General features: G+C 42.3%; 1 protein-coding gene across 3 annotated transcripts in view; it reads left to right on the top strand.

Moving 5' to 3' along the window:
* LOC116056759 (zinc finger SWIM domain-containing protein 6) overlaps positions 1-9,607 on the top strand; it is a 50,087-nt gene extending 40,480 nt beyond the window's left edge. For 2 of the 3 annotated variants that reach the window (XM_031309082.2, XM_031309083.2), the window contains 4 exons: positions 4,195-4,352; positions 4,538-4,701; positions 6,172-6,253; positions 6,360-7,225. In XM_031309082.2, coding sequence (XP_031164942.1) covers positions 4,195-4,352; positions 4,538-4,701; positions 6,172-6,253; positions 6,360-7,225 — 1,270 coding nt within the window. Of the gene's footprint in view, positions 1-4,194; positions 4,353-4,537; positions 4,702-6,171; positions 6,254-6,359 lie in introns of all 3 variants that reach the window. The other variant, XM_031309081.2, reaches the window with a different exon arrangement.
* The last annotated feature ends 7,599 nt before the right edge of the window (positions 9,608-17,206 follow it).

Genomic DNA, 17,206 nt, shown 5'->3' with positions numbered 1-17,206 from the left:
TTTGATGTTGTGACTAGTGGGAGCTGGATCAGTGAATATTAATTACATTAATGAGAGTGTAATTAGTGTGGCTGTAATGAGGAGGAAGCACACACACATGCAGGGCCAACAGGGAGAGGGCAGTGTGGGAAAGATGTTTGTTGTGTTTCTACAAAGCTTCTCAGAGTCAATCACTGAGAAACTGGCAAATGATTAGAGAATGAATGAGAAGTGCATTTTTTTTTTTCTGACTTGTACCATTGTGTGTCACAGTCGGGCAAACCGAGAACAAAAGGACAACAAACATTTCATTCACACTTTCCTCCAGTTAACCAGTTAGGCGGCGTCAGGAATTGAAATAACATGCTTTCAACACCAAAACAACATGGTTGGCTTTCTCATTGAGGGGCTGTGTGGTTTCAAGGTTGCACATCCAACCGCTGAGTGTCCCCTCCTTGCCTAAAAACCAAAGTCCCAAACCTGTTTTCCCTGAGTCAGCCACTCCCCACGCTACTTCCCTTCACCTTCCCCATTTCCTCCCCTCTCATCTTCCATTCTCACTCCTGTGGTGTGAAACCAGCGATTTAGAATAATATGGCCACTTATGGGTGCTCCTGGGAGCCAGGTGTGTCTACTCAGCACATAATGAATGTGTGTAATGTAGCGTAGTGTAATATGATAGCATATACCTCCCTGCTCCCGTGGGACGGCGGACAGTTAAATATAGAGGAGGAGGTAAAGGAACCAGGGCTATTTTAATGGACCCATTATAACCCTATCATTGATACAAGGAGAGAGAGAAAGTCTAGCTTTCTTGCTCATTCCCACACACCCCCTTCTTCACTTTCCACTTGCTTTCTTTATTTGTCTTGTCCTGCACAGTTGCTCTCTCAACCAACTTTTCTTTTTTTATGCGAGGAAGTCTGCCTCCATACACAAGTGCATGTCCAGTATTTTAAAGTGTGTGTATGTGTGTGTTTATGTGCTGTGTATTTAATTAATTAAAGTGTGTGAGAGGAGCATATGCTGTGAAATGGCTTGGTGTGAGCGGCCAACACAAAAACAGATGAGCTGCCTACTGGTTCATGGGCTGCCCAGAATTTGACTGCAGCCACAGAAGAAGAAGCCCGCTGCCTTTCCAGAGACTGTACTTATCGCAACTCTTTGGAAGCCTAAGGGACAAATCCCTGTCGTCTGTTATCATATGAGTATATGAGTTTAAGTAAAAGCACAACAAAAATGCACTTAAAGTAAAAAGTAAAAGCGCGCATAATAGCCACCGTGAGTGATATCTAATAATTATATTATTGCATCATTATAACTGACGCACAACATCGTAAGCAGCGTTGTAGTGTTGTACTTGTCAACGTAAAGCTGATGGCACCACATAATCTTGGGTAGTGCCATCTGTAACAGCACATCGTATTTTATACTGAAACTGATCATATGCTTTGTATATAGAACCCTAATCTGGATTGTTTCTAGTAACTATCAAATAAATATAGCGGATTAAAAACCATAATATCTTCCTCTGAAATGTAGTGGAGTTTTATGGAGTTATAGCAAAAAAGTAGCATGAAGTGGAAATACTAAAGTAAAATTCTACAACCCTCTGTGCTCATAGAACTTGTTCAACACTTCTTGGAAAACAAAAGAAATGGTCCAAGCTAAAAAAATAAGGCGATTTTGCTAGATTACTGAGAAATTGTTATTTTTGAGATTTCACCTGACAGTGAGGACTTTCTGATGAGGTACTTGCTGTGTGGAAGACAATGCTTCATCCAAAGCCGATGTCGTTTGAAGCATCCGAGGCACTTAGAGAGGAGTGGACTAAAATTAGGGGTTACATTCCGGGTCTTGTATGACTTGATCGCTCCTGTCAGGCATTATTTGGGTTTCCAACTTTGAGTTTGTGTATAGAGTGAAGGTCTTGCAGCGGATGTGACACTTAGCTGATAGATGTGTGCTTGATAGATTATAAAAGTAAAGGGTGTTTACAGTCAGAGGGGGAAAGGAGCATGAGGTAGAGAGGTCAGTTGTCATGGTGATGCTGACCAGAAGTCCCACAGGGCCTCAGGATTTAGGTAAAACCTGGCTAGACTGCTTTTTGTCAATGTCTCATTCTTTATTCTTTGCTTTCACTTGATTTGCATCTTCGTATATGTGGATTTGAATTTAAGTTAAGTTTGAAGTTAAGTAATCTGTTAATATGCAATTCAGTGTGTATGTGCTACTTACTATTCAATATACAATCCTCCAAATCGACTTAAACTACAAGCATGAGTTGTTCCTAAACATCTTATTACCCAACTGGGTCCACTGATTATATGGCGTCTGTCTTCCATGGTCCCTTGCAGACTCCCTCCACATTGTCACCCTTGAATATTTCTGGTATTAAGTATTGCTGTGTCACTTTCAGATGTGACAGGGTGCTACAGTGCCACAGGACCCGTTTGACACTGGAGCCCAGACACAGAGGGATTAATTGCCTCTTCCAGCTCACTGTTAGTGTTTTATACAGTATATCATTTATAGTACACATTTATACCCAGCCATGGCAGTGCTGTAAAGAAATATGAGTTTAATTTGATGTTTTAAGCACACTTGACATTGAGTTGAGAGTTTGTATAGTGTTATTGCACAGGTAAGATTATCATTTTGATAACCAGTGTGCACTGTAGTTTACAAGGCGCTTGATTGGGAACGCATATACCGTACTTGTGCTGAGATTGAATGTTTCAGAGCAGTCCATTAGGATTTTTTCATCATTTTCGCTTGTTCCTTATTGAACAATAGCCCTGTATGGCTTTCCTCCCAACATTTTAAGGAGGTTATTTTTCAGCAACCCAGGCCTCTCAAGCTCCTATCCAATGGAGGCCTCTGGCTCTCTGGTGAAAACCAAACAAAGACAGGAATGTTGATGAGGCCTCCATCTTTACCCAGGGAACTCTTTTTTTTTTGCTTTGCTACACCCCAGGAATCTTCCATAAGGCCCCAATGTGGTGGAAGCTTTTAGCAGCTCTTTAGATGTGTGTGGAATGAATCCGGCTGTTGCTAAGGCTTCCATCATCTCCATTTTACACCAAGTGTCAGCGTTCACACTCGCACGCATCTCGACTGGGTTTTTGTCGCCTTTTCTCTCTCTCTTCCAGAGACGAGCCATGCTTGTGCCCTCTTGGGCAAAACTGAGTGAAGAGGAAGAGTTTGTTTTTGTACATACCTTCACTCAGGTGGCAACAGTATCACATGCACTTTGCTCTGAAATTGAAACTGGCATTTAGCATCACATTGCTTTTACTGGCCTGCTTTGATGTGTTTTCAAAAGGGCAGGTGTGTGTGTGTGTGTGTGTGTGTGTGTGTGTGTGTGTGTGTGTGTGCGCGCGCGCGCGCGTGCGTGCGTGCGTGCGTGTAGGCTCTTTTCATTCATGTGTGTCGGGATTTGTTTGATGTGTGTCCAGCCTTACGGGGCTGAAAGGTGAATTCCTTAATTTCCCCATGGACTCAATTAGCTTTGTGATTGGCTGAGAGAAGGCCAGGTTGTGCTGTCTTCTGAAGGAAAGAAGACCTTTGAAACTGAGGTGGGAGTAGAGGGACGAGAAGTGAAGCAGAATAGGAGATGAGCCGGCCACAGTGGTAACGGTGGTGGTGCTCATGGTTCTGGGGAAGTCTTGGTCCTGTCAGTGTTATTCTAATGAGAGAGAGAAACTAGTGAAGCCCCTTCATCCACTAGCAGGTGTTGCGCCGCTCTGACTTCATTATGACCAATTAGAGTGAAGAAAATACTAATTATACCTTGGTTTCTAGGTGATTAAATACTAGGTTGGAAGTAAATTGCAGGGATAGGCTAACTGTAATCCCCCTGTGATCACTAAAAACATTTTCATTTTGAAGTCACTGTCAGAACATCATAATGAAGACTTTTTCTGTCTGTACAGTATTTCTGTCCATCTGATTTCACTGTGATTTTGATGATTCGTGGGCGTTTTATGTCTCTCAGCCTCTGATTTTCATTCACTCCATTTCTCCACCACTTTGTCTTTTTTTATCCCAACATTATTTTTTTTCATTCTCGGGTCAATGCTCATTTAATATAATTATTTGAAGTATCTAAAACATTATCAAGTTTTTATATCATGTATTTAATTAAAGTAAATTGTTTTCTACAGAATAAATAAATAAAATAAATCTAATTTTCTGTGTCTGTTTGTCCGTCAGGTTGCCGGTGTTGGAGTCGACAGCCTCGTCCGGTGACCTGTCTCGACCCCACCACATCGTGTCCGTGGTGCCCAACCGCTACCCGCGCTGGTTCACCCTGAGCCACATAGAGTCTCAGCAGTGTGAGCTGGCTTCCACCATGCTTACTGCTGCCAAAGGTGCATAGATATATTTGCAAACACACACACGGGAACAGACACAAACACATATTTTACACAGAAAAAGGTCTATGCTGCTAACTTACTCAGTGTGAGTGAGTACTCTCGGATAGTATTAGCAACACACACACCCTACATCCACATACTCCTAGTCTAAAGCATTCCTGTGTTCAAATCCTCTCTAGGTGACAGTCGCAGGCTGGAGACAGTCCTGGAGTCCATCCAGAAAAACATTCACTCTTCGTCTCACATCTTCAAACTGGCTCAAGATGCGTTCAAGATCGCCACTCTAATGGACAGCCTGCCTGACATCACACTTCTCAAAGTATCTCTGGAGCTGGGACTGCAGGTACGAAAAAATGGGTACCGCTGTATATTTATTGGTACCTTTTTAAAGGAGGTTGTCAGGTTGTAAAGGTTTATGCGGGTGTACATCAGGCTTGGCCAATTTTAAGGTTGAGCAGAATAACCATTACAATCTAGAGACGAATGATAACCAAAACAAGACAAATAACATAACACCCCTTTGTTATGTATGTGTGATAGTTATATTTTAACCATATCAAGTCTCTGTAAGGTCACTTTTTCTCTTGACACAGCTGTAAAACTGAAATCTTGTATTATAGCTATTTGATCATTTTTGTACAGTAAAATCTTACAGATGTTGAGGATGAACTCTACTGTTCATGCAACAGTCGTTCACTTATATTGAGATCTGTTGGGTCCATGGAAGGACTTTATTTTTGTGTTCATGAAACTTGGGAACATCGTGAGGGAACAGTATTTGCACTACACACTCATTCCTGTTAAATAGCTCTATATTCCATGGCCATTATATGACCATGCAGCGTGATCACCAGGCCTCATGACTCCCATGAGATGACTACCATACCATTACAGCTCCAACTATGTGTATCCTTTTGCTTTCTGAAAATGCAAACATGTCTGGATGTGGGGATAAGGGTTGAAGATGACTACATTAGTATTTCCTGGCTTCTACTTTTGTGCACTTCAGGCACACTTGGAGAGTTGATGTTGGATACGAGTGATTATCAGACTCGTTTAAAACTTTTTCCCCTGTCACTGGCAAAATATTTTAACGTAAATTTCTCCTTGCAGTCATTCATTTTTTTGGATTGTGCACTAGGTTGATTGTGTAATTACATTTTACACAGAAATTGTAAAAAAGAAAAAAGGGGTAGAAGGCATTGTTAAATAGTTATTTGACAATTGTCAAGCAGGTCTGTACCACTGTAGTAAACCAAGCTGATCTTAGAAAGACTACATTCCTTGTAATGTCCCAATACATTCCAATTTTTAAGTATTTACTTTGCAGTTTACAAAATACAAATGTGAAGTGAAACAGAAATGTTTAAATATCTTTGATGACATAAAACATTTGATTTGCGGGTTCGCTGGTTCGCGGGTGCAGTAAACATTTCCATTGTAACAGCGAGCTCCAGCAATCGGAGACGTTGCTGTTACGCTTACTGTCTCCATGACATCATGAATAAAACGTATATATAGTTTTTCTTAAAACAAGGTTGATTTCATACAGACTTGTGACTTCTTTTTCAGGAGCATTAACCATTGTTTCACAATCTTGTAGCTCGTTGTAATTCAACCTGGGGTGGTTAAGACATTATGGCTAATAATCAAAATCCTGAATGGGATTTTTTACTTCAGAAACACACTGTTGAGCTTTATTGGAATGGTAGAGATGTTTTTGTTTTCTTGTGCAGCTTGTTCCAAGTTGTTGTTTAAAGTATTTTCTCTACAACTCACCTGTCATTCCCCCTTTCTTTTCCATCTTCCTCAGGTGATGAGAATAACTCTGTCCACATTAAACTGGAGGAGGAGAGAGATGGTGCGCTGGTTAGTCACGTGTGCCACTGAAGTGGGTAAGTGTGCTTTGCCACTTAAATGTTTGATTGTTTCAAGATGTACTTGATCTAATTACTTAATCTTTCAACTTTCCCTTCATTCTGTCCCATATGTGTCTGCCAGGTGTGTACGCACTGGACAGCATCATGCAGAGCTGGTTCACCCTCTTCACCCCCACAGAAGCCACCAGTATCGTGGCCACCACTGTCATGTCCAACAGCACCATTGTCCGCCTCCACCTGGACTGCCACCAGCAGGAGAACCTGGCTTCATCCGCCCGCACCCTCGCCCTGCAGTGTGCCATGAAGGACCCCCAGAACTGCGCCCTCTCTGCTCTTACACTCTGTGAAAAGGACCACATTGCCTTCGAGACAGCCTACCAGATTGTACTGGACGCGGCGGCGACAGGGATGAGCTACACACAGCTGTTCACTATAGCACGCTACATGGAACATCGTGGTTACCCGATGAGGGCGTATAAGCTGGCGACGTTAGCCATGGCTCATCTGAACCTCAGTTACAACCAGGACACACACCCAGCCATCAACGACGTGCTCTGGGCCTGTGCGCTCAGCCACTCGCTGGGGAAGAACGAGCTAGCTGCCGTTATCCCCCTGGTGGTCAAGAGTGTGAAGTGCGCCACCGTGCTCTCGGACATTTTGCGGAGGTGCACGCTGACCACGCCGGGCATGGTGTCGGCGCTGCACAGCCGCAGGAACTCTGGGAAGCTGATGTCCCTGGACAAGGCGCCGCTAAGGCAGCTGCTGGACGCAACCATTGGGGCCTACATCAACACCACACACTCGCGGCTCACACACATCAGCCCGCGCCACTACAGCGAGTTCATCGAGTTCCTGGGCAAGGCCCGGGAGACTTTCATGATGGCTCACGACGGACACATTCAGTTCACCCAGTTCATAGACAACCTGAAACAGATCTACAAGGGCAAAAAGAAACTAATGATGCTGGTGAGGGAGAGGTTTGGCTGAGGGTGAGGCAGGGGGTCGCCAAATACTCCCCTCCCACTCTAGTACTTTTCTATTAACTTGAGTCTGCCTTTTGAACTTCTTTTGGACTTAATAAAATGGAGAAGTAAAAAGAGGGATGTGACTTGTAGAATGAAGCAAAAAGAGAAAGGAAAAGATGACAAAAAAATCAACAGAGCCACACGCGGTATTATTGTTCTTGCTGTTGTTATTGTTATAAACATTATTACTATTATTATTATTATTATTAATAATATTATTACTACTATGTGTACAGAAGTGTTTTTATTTTTCAGAAGAGAGGAAATTTGTCACGTTGTGAATGTTGTGTGTATTTCTCTACGTGTGTGCGAGAGGAAAATGAAAGTGAAATGGCTTTTTTTATTTTTGGTGTTTTTATTTTTATGATTTAAAGCATCTTTCTTTCCCCCTTTTTCAGTGTACATTGAGTTATATGTTGTCAAGTGGCTGAAGCCCTTCTTCAATAGCGCTCATGTAAAAACATTAAAAAAAGAAGAAGAAGAAAAACTACGTCTCGGCATCCTCAAAGAGAAACTAAGGCTTTAAATCACACAGAGCACCTCCCTCTGTCCAGGCCCTCACCGGTGGGTGCTGGGCAGCACTGCACACCTTAGCTTGGCTCGGCTCGGCACAGCTTGGGTTAGCACTGACAGAAAGCCGCCATCAGCATTTCTTTAGACAGCAGTAGCAGCAGCAGCAGCACTTGAGCAGCCACTAGTTTTCTCTGGGTCCCAGGTATTAGCTTCATTACACACAACAATGCTCTTAGCTAACTTGTGTTGTTGTTATTGTTGTAATCCTCCCCGCCTCCATAATGAGTACCTGTTTTAGACAGAGGACAGTATGCAGGTGCTACAGTGATGGCACATTACATAAAGATAATGAGTATTATTGTTACATTAATGTAATGTAGTACAGGTGTGATTTTTAACCACCCAAGTTTGACTAAATAACCGTTTTAGTTGAGTTTGTTTTGGTCGAAGTAGATACCCAGAGGGAGACGACTACCTCATGATACGGTATTAAACCTGCTCCCATTTATTTTAGTTTTGTTGCTATCATGATATGTATCATCTATGATAGCTGATAGTTTTAATTAAACAGGACAGTCCTTAGTGAGACCAAGGTTGTGAGGAGATGTGGAGTCAGATTACTGCTGAGTGTTTCTGCGGCCGGCTCTGCTGTACATCACTGCCCCGACATCGGTACTTACACCCCGAAAATTGGCTCGAACGCGCCTCTTAGAAGTGTCAGTATGTCAGTCCCCTCTCATCTCCAAAAGCCACCATTGTACGGTATTTTCAGACTAGGCCAGTGTCATTTCCCTCTGTGCATGTGAATCATAGAAATTAGACTTTCTACTGTTAAAGTTCATTGTGTGGAACCTTCAGTAATTGTCAACCAGAACGTTCTCAGGGATTTCTCTACACAGGAAAAAGGCGGAACAAATGAACGACTGACTACAGGAAAAAGACAAAAACATGACACAACATGAGCGAGCATTTATTGTACTCTGTATATATGCCATAGTATATGTCTGAATATGGAGGATCTGAAAGTATATGTTAACTAATTTATACAGAGTATTCTATGTAATGTGAAATACTTGAAGCCGCTGTAGTTTGCGCTCTTTCTCTTGCTCTCCTCTCTTTTGTCTTCTCTTTTTTTCTCTTTTGTTGAAAACAGAACATATCAGAAGGACTAGACTGACCTTGTCGACGGCTTTTTGGACTCTTAATGCCTCATGTGTTCATACTTGAGACGCTGGATCCTGTCAGAAATGCAGGTTGAGTCAAATTGGTGATGGCGGAGAAAAACATTGTTGTTCATTCCTACTGACTAAAGCATAGAAAAGGGGGTGGAGGTAGACTACTTCAGGCCATTGGTCGATAAATGTTTGATAACCCAATACAGGACTTAATTATGCATGCAAACTGTTGCACTAGCCTAGTTTTCCATAGGATCCTATGGGGAAAAACTTTAATGTGCTTTATACAGGAGCTAATTGGAGATGAATCTGGTTAAAATCGTGTATTATGTGTCCAGCCTTACATGCATTTAGGGCATCTCTTGGCTGAAGTCAGCCTCATGTTGCATTACTATAACCCTTGCCAGAGTAACTTAAGAGTTGTGCAACTCAACAAGACTCACATTGATAATTATGCACAGGTTCAATCTAGCTAAGATAAAAAAAACAAGTCTCCTCAGTTCTCCCTTTTCATTCACCGCAGAATTTCCAGTGTCTCCTCTGCAATGTTCAGCTGTCCTATCATTACTTGCCTTTTTACCTTCTTTATATGTCTGATTTTTCTTTTTCTGTGCATCTTTTTATATCTTGTGTTGATTAAAGATAAAAGCAGCCTTTTCTCTTGCCTTGTCTTAACGCTTTAAAGTAACCAAACAGGAGATCTATCTAACAACCAAACGCGTTCTAAGAGGTGAGAGACAACCCACCTTGGTCCCAGCTTTAGTGTCCTTAATTAGTAAGTGAATGGCTGTGTAACTCATGCTTTAACAAAGCAATTCCTCACGTGTGTTTGGTGAAAAAATACGTTGTCCAGTGTCTCTTGTCCTCTTCAGAAACAATTTCCTCTGAGTCTTTCTAGCTTGTTTTTTTTTTCTTTCTTTTTTGTTTGTGTAGGAATCTTCTGCTCTCCCATTTTATTTATTACAATGACCCATGTATACATGCTTATGAAATTAAGATTTGATACACCAATATCAATTTATTTATGTAACTAAATCACTGTTTTATAATCTTGTTAATGAGTCAATAATTGATTTTTTTTTTTTGTTTTTGCTTTTTTGTTTTAATAAAAGTTAGTTTTTCTGAAATGTATATTCCCGTCACCTCTGCTTTTTGTTTTGCACCCTGAGATGGGTAATATTTTTTGTGCAGCTGCACTTTGGTCTTTAGAAAGTGTATCATGGATTGTCATGGACCGCGGCCTGTGAGCTTGAAGGCATGAGTTGGTCGGCGTATCAGTGAGCGTCAATCAGTCAGGACTGTTCAGATCTCCATAAAACAGCGGTGTCAGAAAAAGCCAGAGCGGGATCACTCTCACTGGCAGCAGCTTTCACGCTGTCATCTCAGGCGAGCTGACGAGGAATATGAAATGTATCAATTGATATTCCCATGGTCTTTGTAGCTTCTGTCAGGCAGCCAGGCTCAACCAACCACAATAACCTGTTTACATGCATCTAACACTGACAGTGGTGCCACAGGATGACTAAATCAGTGTATGTGTGTAATGGACTTTGTCAGGTGTGTGTGTTTGTATAGACATGTTTTTGTGCGTGCTCCTTCTTGTTTGCACGCCTGCGTGTGTCTGTCTCCTTGTGAGTGTGTGTGTGCGTGTGTTAAGGCCTTTAGGGAGTGAATGGGAACAGGTGGTAACTCCAGACTACAGGAGCTCCTGACAGCAGTAAGGTCCCCAGACTCCCAGCCCCTCATTAAACATTGACACAAAAACACTGCAACTGTCTGTGTGTGAACAGTAATGAAGCGCAGACGGCTACACCGGTATACACACTGCAACTTAGCACAGCACGAGCTCTCGGTCCGTGGCTGTGTGTGTGTGCGCCTTGTCCATCTGTGTGCGCTCATTAATGAGGCACATTTGTCCATAGAGGTGTCAGCTTAGATATTGAGGAATTCGTCAGGTTTAGCAACAAAAGCACCCGTCTGCTGTCAGAGGCCAGACAGAAATGTCCATTTGTCATGTGATGGATGCCTGGTTGTGAGAAATAGTGTGTGTGTGTGTGTGTCGAGGCATTAAAGCACACATTTATGTGTGTATCCATGCAAGAAAGTGTGTGTGTGTGTGTGTGTGTGTGTGCGCGCGCACACACACACACACACACACACACACACCACTTCCTCTGTGTCTGACCTGTGCTCAGGTCCCTGCTCAGTTCCAGTTGGTAATGACGTCCCTTGGGTGTAGCGCGGTACCACAGCCTCCTCTGGTCTGTCTCACTGTATACTCCTAATCACATCATGATCACACACTTGCCCCTTTCATGCCAAAAGCCCTCTTCCTCACCATAACTATCAAAACTCCTATCTAGAGCATTCAATCCCTCTCTTTTACGCACATTCACACTGCCATGGCGTCACAACACATCAGCCTTGACATTTTCCTGTAGAACTGTAGATCTATTATTCTTTATAGTTTCACCAAGAGAAAGCTTCAAGTCAAACCACAAACAAAAGCTAAATGTTTGGTCTAAATTTTAAGTTTGCTGCATAAGACATAGATTATAGTGGCAGGCAAATGCTGCAAAAATGTAATGTACAGTATCTTACATTTAAGTTCTCTGCTAGACCCCCCTGAGAACATCTTTGGGTCAGTTACACCTTTGTTTCTGAGAAATCATGTTTTTTTTAGCTCCATTGTGACATCAGCACTAGGTTAGGTTACTCCATGATTTGTTCACAGAGTACTCCCCATGCAAATTGTTGAAAATATTTTTTCTTTTCCCTGTTATCCAGCAGCAGGTTGCATCTTCAAAGGCAGTTTCGTAATCTCACAAATGTCTACTTTTATTTTGGAATTTCCACAGAATGGGTTGCTTTGTTTTCCTTTTCTTCTTTGCTGAAATACGTTAAGTCTATTGCTCAGGCAGCAACTGTGTTTGTGATAATATTGGATTTACCACTAACATTTTACTTTCCGGGCATATGGTAGACATCTGTGGGTCACGAGAACCCTGTTGGTATTGTGGATTGCTCTAAATACTGCAATACCCATAAGCCCGAGCTGGCATTGCTATTAAAAAGAAACCAGTCAGAGTTGTGAATCACAGCTGTGGTAACTTTAAAACACTTAATTGCTGCATAACACTGCTTTGTAGTTGCAAAATTCATCCAAAATCCACCCACAATCTGAAAGTGACACCATTTAAATGGCTCAGTGTTTTCTTTGGTTACTATAAAGCACAAGTTTTAGCGTCCACTCTACAGTAAGGCTCAGACATACTTTTCGTGTTCCGCATCCACAGACGACTGTGGACTTGTACCAGTCTCATGCATGCGTTTCTATTCATACTACAATTGAGGGTCCGCGTCGGTCTGACGTTCTATGCACGTGTGCAGGAACGTATTTTTGCTGAGGGATGCTGCACTATATGTGCATGACTGTATGTGCCCACGCTTATACTCTTTCCTCCCGCAACCACCGCAAGTGCCCTTCCTCCTTTCCTTTGCAATAACACGTTACAAGTAACTTTTACATCCTGTTGACAACCTGTGACCGTCATAATGTAATGAACTATCTTTAATATTAAGCAAACTTGCATTAGTGAAAGCCGGTGCTCCTCCGGCTCTTGAACTGTTTCAGCAGGTGTCACAGATACACTCGAACTGTGTCCGTGCATGTGCGGATGACAACATTTACGTCATGCAGCCCGTCGTGGAAAATATGAAGTTATTCGATGTTTCTTACAGAAATGCTCTTTGAGAGCTAGCTGACTTTTCCTTAATGTTTATGGGTTTGTCCCTTTTAATTTTTTTTGATATTTCTATCATGATTTAACTGGGAGAGTCCAATCCAACCCCCAGAAGTCCACCTACTGTAAGTTCCCTAACAATGTCTATGCAGAAATTGACCAAAACTTCCAGGACCTTGGATCCTAAAAACAACTCCTCCCACATCACAACTCTATAGAGCTCAACAGTCCCACCCCTGCTCTGAGAGACCTTGGGTTCCGGAAGTAAATTTCCCATTCATTTCTCCCATTGACGTCTGGAAAAATCCGTACATAAAGAGTTTTAGACCATGCCGCTACGATGTGAGTCATAAGCATACAACATATCATTTCGAGTGAAAAAACGAACAGAAAATCCCAAAAAAGTCAAAGGTACAAGACTGTGTACATATTTTCATTATCGAGCGAAGGAACTACTCATCCCATAAACCACCACGCACCACTGAATAAAGGAAGCTACGTTAGTGTAGCTAACAGCTAATTCGGCTAACCACTAGCTGAGACAGCATGTAATAACTTTAAAAGACCCTCAAAATAAAACCTGAAAATAACTGTTAAAATATATAACAGCTGTTACATCAGCTGTAGCCTGCTTTACCCAGTGTTTAGTTTGAGTTAACGTTATTTTAGACTGAATCAAGCTGTCAGCTAGCGGTTAGCCAAATTAGCTGTTAGCTAAACTAACATTAGCTTCCCGGTGGAGGCTAACGGCAGAAGCGTAGAACAGATCGTGATTCGTGCAGTGTCGTAAATCTTCGTAAAACAGGATTATCATCTTGGGCATGCACATGACGGATCGTGCAGGCAGCTCCCGGCAGCTCCTCTTCCTCACCAGCATGAGTTCCACCAATCAGAGGCATCACTGTGGGATTGTTCAGGATTGTGGGTAATGGAGTACTTATCCAAGACATCGTGAATAAAAGACATTTATCTTAAAACAAGGTTGGTGCCCCATGAACTTTTGGCATCTATATGAGCATATACAATCGCATAGTCATGTCGTAGCTGGTTTTAAGTCTACCATCAATGGTTACGATTTTATGGCTTATACTCCAATTGTCAATGGAGAAATTGCATTGTATTTTTACTTCCGGAACACGCTGTGGGCGGGAATGTTGAGCTCTACAGACCCTGACCGTGACGTCACGCTCTACTCACGCGAATTATGAACGCCATGATGGACAGCGGAAGATATGCTGTAGACGGACGGCAAGCCAAACGAGTATGTGTTCGTTCGTGTTCGTGTTCTCACATCCACAATCTGCAGAGTAATCCTCACCAACACAAGCATGCAGAGTAATCCTCACCAACACAAGCATGTGTATGTATTGCCTTTCTGTTTTAAATGACTGATAAATAATAATAAAATCATCATCATCATCGGTTAATCACTGACCTTATCCCAAAAAAAAAGCCGTTCCCTTGATCATTTAACTTAACACACATACAAAAAATATCGGTTAAATTAAAGATGACATGCCACGGAAACTAGCCTCAAAAAGGCAAAAAAAAAAAGAGTTAAATGCGGGTCTGCTAGCCGACCAGCTAGCTGCAACTAGCTTTGGACTGCTCACTAGCTGCTGCCCATCGCGTCGTAATATCCACCGATCAAATCTTAACATAGGCTGCACAGCGAATATAATCACAGATAAGAAGATGGCTAGATGTTACAAGTATGTGTGGTTACTACTGATCATATACACTCCGTGATTTACTGCATGGATTAATGTGTGATAGACAATTAATGACTGCACTTCTCAGAGCTGGGATGCGTTCAGGCATCCATTAGAAAGTTGCATTGGCACACCCATTGAACAACGGTATGTGGGTAGCCACGACCGACCATGTCCTCTAAAAACATAGGCTACCTGTTATATAAATCCTTACTTAAGTAAAGAATAGATGTTAATACAAAATAAACCCTAGATTGATGTCTTTGCCATTATGAGGTACGTTAGTGTTATGTATTTTAAACTGATTGAAACTAATGAAACTTTCCGCTCGTCTACTACACTGTTTAGCTTGTGCTTCCGGTGATTCTGCCATCCGTCATGGCATCGTCACGTGGTCGTGGTCACGTGTTTGCAAAGGGTCTATAATCAGTGGTAAATCTGGGGACTATGAATATGCTTTGGACCCCATAATTGTTTCCTATATTCCCTAATCGCCCCTGAAAATGATAAGCCTCGCAATGATCTTTTCAGTAGCCTACTTAGTAGAGTCGAACTATCTAGGAAAATGTGCACTGCCTGAGCATTTACAGAATGTGAGAGTGCAGTCTATATGTTCTTTAAACACTACCTCTTTCTGCAAAAGGTCCAGGGCCTTTGTGGTGCATTGTGCTTGCTATCATTACAGGAGCCCAAAAAATGATCATAGGCATTTGTTCTTCAACACAGCCTGCAGTATCAGCCCAGCTACCATGGGGACTGTCTTCCTTTCCTCATCTTCTTACAGAAGGCCGTTGGAGTTTGATCTCCTCTCTCCCCCTCCATCGGCCCCGAGGCGTCTGATTAAATGCTAATTAAAGCCGTTAGCGCTGCTATCACCGCTGGTAACTCCTCTCTCTCTGTCACAGAGATTAATGCCCCTCGTTCATCATCCCACCTCGCCCAGCCTGAGTACCTGCCCAGCTCGCAAAACCTGATCAAGTCATCAGCCCCAAAACCTATCCTCCGCTCCCTCCCAACGCATGAAGATGGACGAGGGGTTTAAATTTTAATTTGAAAATTGCCCTCAATTACTTCTGCGGCGACCACTTGCCGGAGCTTCTCATGTGGTTGAGTGGAAAGGGGTTACAGCAGCGGGTCAGTGGCCGTGATGAGCGATAAGGGGACATTAATAAGAAAGGCAGAAGTTCATTTAAAAGCAGAAAGGACAGTGGGAGCAGCTTTCTCATTATTTAACTCCCCCAGCTTTATTTAAAGGACTTTATTTAAGGATACCAAGTTAATGTGTCCTCCAGGACAGACGGTTAAAGCGCCTGACAGAGTGAGAAAGTTACAGCCATAACTTACACCCTGAGCACACACCGTGGTGCCATCTTTTTTACCTCTTTTGACATTCTCACCATTTTCAGGCAGAGCCTTGGAGGGACATAAAATGTTAGAACAAAGTTACACACATCATTTAATTTTATTCTTTCACAATTTCTGGCCCACAAATGTTTTATTGGTTCCAATAACGGTAATCATTATAAGCTATTGGAAGATATTGAGCTATGTATAACAAGTCAGCCAACTGTCATCTGAACTACCACCGGATCAAGGGAGCTGTGCCCTGAAATATGCAGCTACTCTGCAGAGCCTCATCTGGTGTTTGGTTTATGCATATGATTTTTACTAAATTGCACTCATGACTCTTGCAAAATAAGGTTTTCCCTCTTGTTTAAATGCACCTTACCTTATGGCAAACAAGTTGTTATCAGTGCAGAAGCTCAGTATTAGTAGTTTGTGTTTAGCTTTTTTTTAAGGTCCTCTGGTGTGAATGTCAGCGTCTTGATAGGTAAGTTAGGTTTATCTTCACAGTTTTCTTACAAATGCTGAAAAAAACTGACTTTCTCTGCATTTATACCCACACTGTGCCTACTTCTCTGTATGAGCAACAAACCTGAGCCAACAGTGCTGTCATCCAATAATTTCCAAGGACAATTAACAAATATACAGTGAGATTTATGCACCTACGACACTAGTGCTCCCACCCAAAAATACTTTCACTTCATCTCTCATTGTTATTGCCAACACTCTGCCGGATGCCTGTCCAAAGGCTCTAAATCTGTCTGCCAGTGTTTAAAATGTTACAATGAATGCTGAGAAATGGAGGAAAACCCCACTTGACTCCTCCTTTCCTTTCCTAATATGTTTCATAGACCAAAAAAACACATGTAACATGAGTAGTATAGTATAACAGACTTTGATAAGTACACCATAGAGAAAGAATTTATAGCTTGCAAAATAGCCCTCAGAGCCAAAACAGAGCTTTGGATTCCAGGTAGTGTGACATTCAACAGTGAGTGCAGCATGGACTGAGGTTCTGGGGCTGCACTACAGGAATAAACAACACCATAGTCAAGGTTAGCAGGCTTCACAGGTAGAGACAGCTTTAACATTCCATCGCTGGTTGATTAAAAGCCTGAATGAGTAACAGCGTGATGTTCCCTACTCACTCCATCATCCAGTCTGCTTTTTTTCTTTTCTTTCCGGCAGCAGCAGGCAACGAGCGTCCGGCGTACAGGGGAACAAAGAAGGGGGAAGAGAGACAGAGAGAAAGAGGGATGGAGCAACAGGAAGAGGAGAGAATGAGAGCATATATCAAGGCCATTTTCAGTGACATTTGTGCTCTCGGTGTGGAGAGACACTATGAATATCAATATGAACCCATGGAAACATAGTCTTTTTTTCTTCTCACTAGGCTATTCATGCACACAAGAAATCTATTCAAGTCAATGAAATGGCCAATCTCTGAGCCTGTGCT

Source organism: Sander lucioperca, chromosome 2, assembly GCF_008315115.2.
Source record: "Sander lucioperca isolate FBNREF2018 chromosome 2, SLUC_FBN_1.2, whole genome shotgun sequence".
Taxonomy (NCBI): Eukaryota; Metazoa; Chordata; class Actinopteri; order Perciformes; family Percidae; genus Sander; species Sander lucioperca.
Note: the sequence above shows the minus strand (reverse complement) of the source record. Positions and strands in the feature narration are given on the sequence as shown.